The 9532-nt window shown below is 34.1% G+C and overlaps 1 protein-coding gene across 1 annotated transcript in view; it reads right to left on the bottom strand.

Annotated features, from left to right (window-relative positions):
• The window catches only part of LOC106872359 (muscle calcium channel subunit alpha-1-like), a 434563-nt gene that overhangs the window by 180219 nt on the left and 244812 nt on the right, over positions 1–9532 (bottom strand). The window contains 5 exon segments of the mRNA XM_052966564.1: positions 173–350; positions 859–950; positions 2424–2470; positions 4088–4248; positions 5718–5838. Of these exon segments, the coding sequence (XP_052822524.1) occupies positions 173–350; positions 859–950; positions 2424–2470; positions 4088–4248; positions 5718–5838 (599 nt within the window).

The following is a 9532-nucleotide window of genomic DNA, read 5'->3' as shown; positions in this document are numbered from 1 at the left end:
CCTGGTTCGCCAGTCCTCAGTCAAATCGTCCAACCCATGCTAGCATGAAAAGCAGACGTTAAACAATGATTATTATTATTATTATTATTATTATTATTATTATTATTCAATAGATATCCTTCTTAATCAACTCCCTTTCTTTCCATCTTTCAGCTACCATCAATCTTATTACCTGTTATCATGGGAAAACACAAATAATGCACTAGCTTTTGGAATTGGTTTCACTTTGTCGTTCATTTTTACTTCCGACATTCTCTGTGGTCGAGCAGTTGCTGCAGCATCTGATTCATCATCCTCTCCTGTTGTCTCTTCATCTTCAGTTGCATGCTCTTCATCAGGTATTTCTTCTTCTGAAAGACAAGCAAACAGGTTAGAAAAGAATTATTATTTTCTTTGTAAAATGACATAGTGGAGTAGATGCTGGACCTTAAAATAAAATTTATGTGCTTCAGTGGAAAATACAAGCTTTAACTTACAGCATGTTTCTTAAAGGCACAAAGTCACACAGTTATGGAAAAAATGAAATTTGATTGATTAACATTCCTGTTTTTTTCAAAACCCATAGACAATATAAGAGAAATTTTACAATTACAGATTGGAAATGCTTACCAAAACCTTAAAAGCTATGTTTTCTTAACCATTGTAACTTGTTTTTTTTTATAGATCAAAGTGTTAAGAAGTTTAAATACCATAAATTCAAACCTTACAGCTAAAATCACTTATATTTCACAAGCTTTAAAACTATAACAAGAAAATAATTCAGTAAGTGAAACGTATGTAATAAGAAATGAATAAATAAAATGATTTAATATAGTATATACAGATAATATTTTTATAAGTTTCTCAGTATTCTGTTACCTTGGCTGGGAATCTGTGTGTTTTCTCGATATTCTCCAGCAACTTCATCAGAATTTATGTCTATCCGGATATGTTGGTCATCATGAGGTTCCCTGTTATAATACAATAATACAAATAAACAACACTGTATGTATGTGTGTGTGTGTATGAAAGCATATGTATGTATTATTATTACTATTGAGTGAGAGAGTAATGCATGACAGCAAAGTGAGACTGAGATACAAAAATATGAAGCTCAATATACATATCATGGCTACCTGCCTGATAAGGATAGACCAGGCACATGCCTGGTATTATTGATTTGACACAGGTTCAGTCTTATTCCTTGTAGGATTTATGTAGGTAGCAGGTTACTACCTGTAACCTTATATAGTCTTTCAAGTGCTTAGAACCCTCCTGATAATCTTTCCTGTCTCTAATAGGCCAACTTCCTGCAGAAGCTTTACAAGACATTGTATTTCAATCTTTTTCAACCATTTTGTCTACATCTTTGCTTACAGTTCCCAATGCACCAATTATTATAAGCACAACCTGTACAGTTTTCACACCCCAAATTCTTGTAATTTAAAATTTTAAGGGATTGTATTTTTTTTTGTTTTTCATCCTGTATGTTGTCCCCAGTTACTTCCTCTATTTTTGAAGTGCTTTTTTACAACTAGATTCCTTCATTGGTGTTCTTGGCCCCTGGACCATATCCCTGCTCACCGCTGTTAGGGCAGAGATGGCTATCCATAAGTGCAAGCCGTTTTATCAGAGTGGCTGTTCCAGCACATCTGCCTTGCCATCCTCCAGGGGCAGTGCCTTTTCCATTTTGTCTGCTGGGACTATGAGGCAGTCTGAATTACAGGAAATTGAGAGAATGTAAGAATTTCGTAGTTTACTACTCATAGTTCGAATTCCTTCTCTCTCTCTCCCTTTATTACTGACCAATCTTAATTCATTTAATGTGATAAATATTGAATTAAAATATATTTCATAAACTAATAAGATATTTAATAATTTAATTTTCCAAAGTAAGCACCTATTTCTTGACATCAGTCCATGACGGAGTAAGTGCCATTCCTTCTTTATATAAGAAAACTACTTGTGACTGGTGGTCTCTTCAATCTTCAAACCACAAGATATAAATTATGAATATGAAGGAGTGAGATTTAATGAAATTAGAATGTTAAGTAAACACATGTTACTGTAATTCTTTATTTTATACATTTCAAGTATTCTTGTTAATTAACCTTTCAGAGAAATTAATCAACTATCTTCTGACAGGATTGTTTCTCTTGTATGATTTTATGCAATGATTTGTTTCAATATCATCAATATTCTATTAAATTCCATATATAAGTCAGTCATTGGTAGCTATAAACTTCAAAAGGCTAAATTTGATGTGCATTTTATTTATAATAATTATAATACATTTTTTCCAGAACTACCAAAATGAATTTACCATATATTAGTCATTTTTAGAATGAATTAATGTTATCTATTTTTGTAATTTTATGCAGAGAAATTTAGTAGTAGTTAATAAAAGAATCTGTATATTTTGGGAAATAGAAAATTACACTAACCGAGAATCTAATTTTTCTGCAAGTTCATTACTTTTTTCTCCTTCATTCTGAAATTAAAAATTGAAAATTTTATCAAAGAGAAAACTAAGTCAACAAATAATTTAAATATCTTATGATTTCAGATTATTGTTCCTTGAATATTTTCTCTAACATAATTCCTCTCAATTCATGCTTTAGAAAAATATCCAAACAATATATTCTTCAAACATTGAAATTGAATAATGTGTGTTGTCTCATAAGATCTTATGATACATTATGTAAAGTCCTTTCATATATTAGACAAATGATTAATGGACAAAACTCCAAATACAAACTAATAAATAAAAATAATAAACCAAGTGTTAATGTTCTGCTTACACTTTACAAAGAAAAACTTCACTCCAGGACTGAGGTTTCAATTATGAGGGTGTTAATACATTTAGGATTAATGCAATGATGTTACTATATGCTGACGTATGCATATCTACACTGACAGAGAATTAAAGCAATCAACAAGTGTGACATCATTATCATGGACAAGAAGGACAGGAGGTGTATACTTATTAACATTACAATACCTTCTTAAAGAAACACCTACATGTGAAGTTATAGAGAAACTGAGCAAATACAAAAACCTGGAAATCAAAATCAATAAGATACAGAATAAGAAGACCAAAATGATATCCATGGTCATTAGAGCACTAGGAATCATGGAAAAGGTAATGGAAAAGTTCACAAAACATATTTCAGGAAACATCAATATTCATTCAGTCCAGAAGATCAGACAACTTAGAACAGCTCACATACTATGGAGAGTGCTGTCAATCAAATGCTGTCTTCGGACCCATAGCTTGGGCCCAACTAGTAGTAGTAGTGGACATCCGTTGATCTCAAGAGGCCATGGATCTGTGTCCAAAGAACCCATGTCACTGCTGATGGTGGTGCAGCATCTGTTGTGGCTATAGAGGCCCACATGGGAGTGGCAATCACATATTCAGTGACCGCATTTGAAGGAGCTCTCTGCCAGTGCTACTGATTTTTCCTTTCATCAAGTGTACTTTTCTTTGGTGATGAGTTCCTGTTTTTCTTTCCTTTGCTTCATCCCCTATTGTAGTATTTGTCTCCAGCATGGGGGATAATTTGTGACCCTCTCCCATCAAGTGACTTCATATCTCTCTTGCATATGTCCTTGAAATGAAGATGAGGTTGTCCTTGTGGTTTTGTGCCAGTGGCCAATTCCCCATACAGGTCTTTTGGTATCTTCCCACCTGGCATGCAATGTACAAGACTGAACCAGTGCAGATGACGTTGCTAGAGCAGGGTGAGTATACTGGGTATCTTGGCATGGTTGAGGACTTTGGTGTTGTTGATGTGGTCAGTTCGCTTAATATCCAAGATGCATTTCAGATTATGAAAGTGGAAGACATTGAGACACTGCTATCTGGAGTACAGGCTCCACATCTCACTGCCTTAAAGTAGCATACTATGGATGCATACCTTATAGACAGCAATCTTGATGTTTGCAGTCACTTTTCTGTTTTCCCAGACTCTCTTTGTGAGCTTGGCAAATGTGAAGAATGCTTGTCCAATTCACCTGTTGATCTCATAGCCCAACTGTATAAAATATAAAAAAGTAAGTACAAAAGAAGCAACAATAATAATAATGATTGTAATAACATGCTTACATTTTCTTCTCCTCCTTTTGCTTCAGGAGATTTACTCTTAGATCTACGTATAGAGCGGCTTCGTTCTTTTTCTTCTTCTTTCTCTTGCTCAATCTCAGTGAGGGACTGAGCGTCTGCCAAGTTGTCCACAGCGATAGCCAAGAAGACATTCAACAGGATATCTTAGATAGTAGTCAAGGACACTTAACATTTAATAAAGTTTTTTTGCACAGCAAAACACAAATCAATGGGGAAAAAAGGAAGCTTTTTTCTAATTAGAATGCATCTTCTTCAATGGGTATACTAACTAAAGTAGCAGCAACAGGTAGCTATTCTAGATGAGTCCATGATGTTAAAAAGAATTTAAAAAATTTATGCCAATAAACTTATTTGGACACGTTGGTGTTGGGTGTGAGCACGGAACTGTGTCAGTAAAGTTTGCTAAGTTTAACTCGTTTAGGGTAGCCACAAAACTATGTCCAGCACTTCTCACAAGTAAAGTGTAAGTGATTAGAGCTTTAGATGAGGGAAATGATGCCAAATCTATCAACGAATAATCAATTTGAAACAAGAAAATAAGGCCGTATGAGTCATAAAATAGTAGCACAGTTAATGATAAGAGTAATATTGATATTGGTGGTGTCCACAGATACATCACATTGAAAATTGAAATATTAAACCATATCCAAATGAAAATAATTATGCTAACAATCCTCATTGTACTGATTCTAATGTGAGCATATCTTTATATATATAATCAAAACTGTCAACCCTTCCCCTCACTATCTATCACATCCTTTCTAGGATCACCTAGGAACCTCTGCAAATGTTATAGCTTCAGCATATCATTAAGTACAGCATCTAAATCAGTCCATGTGCAGAGGATGTTTGCAAAAATAGGCCATGCAATGGTGGTGGCACATTGTTATCTTTTTCTGGATATGTTAAACTCTTCTTGAAGTACATCATCCTCAAAAAGAAAGATGAAGGTGATTCCATTCAGATCACATGGTTTATCTTAGAAAGAGCTACTCGGTTCAGTTATAAGTCAAAACAGTGCAATAGAAATAATATGAGAAATAATATATCATTAAGTACCCAATACCAATACTGAGCAGAAAGAGTGACCTAATTTCAATTTCTGGAAAAGCACAGGTGATGTCACACAACATATAGTACACAACAGTCTTGACTTCTGCTTGAATAATGTGATACAGATCAATGTGTCCAAATTCCTGGATATGAGCATGAAACTGGAAGGAAGTAACTACATTAAGTATATGTCTATGTGTCTGTGTTTTAGTTTAGTAATGTAAAAATGGTGTTACGTCAAAAATGTCACTTAGTAATTCAATGAAATAGGAATTGATAAAATACAGATGTATAAAGTACATGACAAAAATATATACTGGGATTAATTTGACTGAATAAATTCCTAAAAGGCAGTGACTCAGTATACTCATGGTCCGATGAATGAAATCAATAACAGAATATACTACAAAATAAAGAAAAAAACTATACATGCATATGCGTGCATGTGTGTGTGTATACACATACACAAATACAAACATATGTAATATATTTTAGGAAAGAAACAAAATGGTAATTTGGTTCTTATCTTCTTTTCCATCTCCAAAAGAAAAAAGGATACAGTTACCACATATAAACAGAATAACAAAATATAGACAGACAAGAACTCCCACATTGCGGACACCTCCATATGCTTTGATACCATTGTACATCACTTCATTCCAATCCTCACCAGTCAAGATCTGAATAGATACAAAATGCCAACATTTATACATGTTTACATAATCTGAAAGATGTATATATCTGTATGTGGAGTAAGTTTTACTGGTTTATTGAGAAAGATCAATTATGAAATCAGTTCTTTAATTTGTATTATATCAAAATATATAATTTTGAATGGAGGAAGTAGTATGTCAACCTGTTTATCAGTTGCTTCATTTAATCCAAACTCTGAGATTGTAATATATACCAGTATAGATTAATAATCCATTCTATACACAACCCAACACTATACACTTCCTTTTCAAGTATGTATTAAGTACTCTTATTTTTCCAAAGAAAAGCATAAAATTATCTTTATCTCTTTAATATATTTATATACATCTATATCTGTCTATACACACACATATGCCCACACTTTGAAACCTACTTTTAAAAACTCTTGCCTTATTATCAAGATATGTTTAAAATGTATGATACACTATATAGGATGTGCATGAATATACATAAATATACATATATTTGAATATATGGTGTATACACCTATAGTTCTTTCCAGTGCACAAAGTGACTAATATGAAATTAGATTAGTTATGTTGTAGTGTTAGAGTAATCATCACTTCCAAATGCAAAGCTTTCATTAATTTTTAATTTTGACGAAATCTTATTTTGCTTTATATACCATTTAACTTTATGTGCTAATTTTAATCCCCCCCCAACAAACCTAGTTATTCTATCCCTAGATATAAATATTTTTACTGTATTCTTATTGTTTGTCGTTATTTTAACTGGATTTTATAGTATGTTTCAATGGAAACTAAACCATACCTGTATTTTAATATGAAGATATTATTTTAACAGTTATGTTGCTATTTAAGCGTGTTCTAACAGCATGTTGCTATTTCAAGTATCTTCTAACTGTACATTGCTATTTCCACTGCATTCTAATTATATATTCTCACTGCAAATGTCTAATAATATTCTAACAGTTTCTAAGTATTTTATAGGGTGTTCCATAAAGAGTGCCGAATTTGAATTGGGCAACACTTTTGTGTTTTGAAGTTTGAAGGCATGCTTTTATCACATTTGCTATCTCTTTTCACTCCGGTTAACAGTTTTTTGCTTGTTTTTCAGAATAGTGTGCAGTGTGTCATGGAGCAGTTTACAACTGAGCAACGCGTTCTCATCGTGAAGATATTTTCCCAAAATGGAAAAAGTGCAATGCAAACAGCTCGAACATTCTGTACCATTTTGGGGGAGAAATGAAGCACCCAACAAGTTTACAGTTTGCAGACAAATAATGAAGTTTAAAACAGCTGGTTTAGTTGCAATGGCCAAATCACCTGGGTGGAATTGTTCTTGTTGGACAGAGCAACAAATTGCTGTTGTGTGAGACAGTGTTACTCTGCGGCCAGGAAAATTGATTTGTTGGCATTCGCAGCAGTTGGGCATCCCGACCACTTCATTACATTGAATTTTACATTAAGATCTCCACATGCATGTGTACAAAATTCAACTTACACAGTATCTTCAGCCACCTGACCACAGGAGGCGGAGGAAATTTTTAGACTGGGTTGTGGAGAGACTTGCAGCTGATGAAAATTTTGCAAAGAAAATCATCTTCAGTGACGAGGCCCACTTCCACTTGAGTGGATTTGTCAATAAACAGAACTGCAAGATTTAAGGAAATGAAAATCCTCAAATAACGCAAGAGCATGAAATGCACCCACTGAAAGCAACTGTGTGGTGTGGTTTTTGGGCAGGTGGAGTGCTTGGACCATTCTTCTTTGAAAATGATGAGGGGAATGCAGTTACCATTAATGGAGAATGTTACAGAGGCATGATATTTGCTCAGTTATGGCTGAAGTTGGAAGATATGGAGATAGGCAAACTCTGGTTTCAGCAGGATGGAGTGACCTGTCACACTTTGTGCCAAACGCTTCCATTACTCCATGAAAAATTTCTGCAAAAAGCGATAGATATCCTTGCATGGTGACCAGCAATAGCCACTAAGGTCCTGCAATCTTATCCTTTGTGATTTCTTCTAATGGGGGTAAGTGAAATCACAGGTATACATCAAGAAACCACACACAATTCCTGAACTCAAGGCTGAAATCAGGCGTGTGATTGGAAGCATCGGGTCACACATCTGTGAGAGAGTTTTCGGAAATTTCAAGGAGTGCATAAATGTATGCAGACTTAGTGCAGGTGGCCATATGACCAACATTGTGTTCCATACCTAAACGAGAGACACAACTCATTAGAAATATGCAGAATATAACATGTTTATAAGAACTTGTTTTAATTATTCACCTTTCAAATTCAGCACCATTTATGGAACGCCCAGTATTTTTTGACTGTTTCACAAATGATTACAACAATTCTGTTTTATGTATATATTCTAACATCATATCCTAATATTAGGTTTTCAATAAATTAGCTCTTTCAAAATCATGATTGCTGTGACATTTATATGGCTACCTGTTAATATTAATTAAATGAAATTAAGCTAATGGGAAAGCATTTAGACAGCCACTCAACTTATTAGAAATCTGTTAAATCACACCCTATCTTCTTCAAAAAGTGAAAGACACATTAGTTACTGTATTCCTAGAAAACCCTAAAAAGATGAGATGATCCTGACTGGAATGTTTTTGTTCAGAGTTGATCTGAGGTTAAATAACTAAATGAACTGTTATAATAGCTAGAAATAACAGAGTACTGCTTTAAAATAGGAAGAACATGTTTGATAATTTAGTTTTGAATAAATAATTTCTGAAAAAAATTTGAGAGTATTTTTTATCATGTTTGTTCATTCAGAGCTTATGTAGGGTTAAACAAGAACTAAATGAAATACATATAACATCATTTTATGTCAGTCCTTTCATGCTTTCATGTGCTGGGCAGATCTTAAACACACATAACATTTTGACCTTTGTCATCTACTTTGTGAGGTTCAGTCTCTCGAGATCAGCTTTCCACACTTCTTGCCATGTCTTTCTTCATCAGCTTCCTGCAGCAGTTTTCTTTCAGTTGGACCCATCTCCAATGCTAATTAAGTCATCTAGGAAATGGAAGCTATCAACAACTTCTAGGGAGCTTTCTGATAACTTGAAAGTATTTATTTCATGGGTACACCTACTGTTAACTACCTTTATGAAGTTTTTCCTTCCCTGTTAAGCTTGTTAATGATTCTACTGCATCTCTTGTGAAACTATTTGATATACAAAACTGAGTTTCTACCTGCTATTCTTTTGTATATTGAATAAAGCCATGTCCTTCGTAGTCACTGAGTCCTCTCTTCCTTGAAAGCTAAAACTTGTCTCAGCTTGGTTTACTTTGAGGCCTCTTGATTCTTGGCTTTATTTCCTCATTTGAAATTTTTTTCCTAATATTTCAATTAATTCAGCTTTGCAAACTAAGTCATTGGCATGAAGAAGTTTCCATGGACTGTCAGTCTTAAACTCCCTTGTTATGGGACTCGAACTCACAGAAAACTATAACAGGAGGGAGTTGAGAACCGAGCTCTGATGGACACTTACATATTTTCTTTGCTCGACTTGTTACTAGCTTTCTCCTTACTGACGGCATCTCTTAACATTGCTTGCATGATTCTCACAAGTTATTCATTGACACGTACCTTTCACAGCAATCATTAGACAAAAGACCTTCAGACAAACAAAAGCTTACACTTACATAAGAACTTCTGTAGCTGTC

The sequence above is a fragment of the Octopus bimaculoides genome, chromosome 3 (assembly GCF_001194135.2).
Source record: "Octopus bimaculoides isolate UCB-OBI-ISO-001 chromosome 3, ASM119413v2, whole genome shotgun sequence".
Taxonomy (NCBI): Eukaryota; Metazoa; Mollusca; class Cephalopoda; order Octopoda; family Octopodidae; genus Octopus; species Octopus bimaculoides.
Note: the sequence above shows the minus strand (reverse complement) of the source record. Positions and strands in the feature narration are given on the sequence as shown.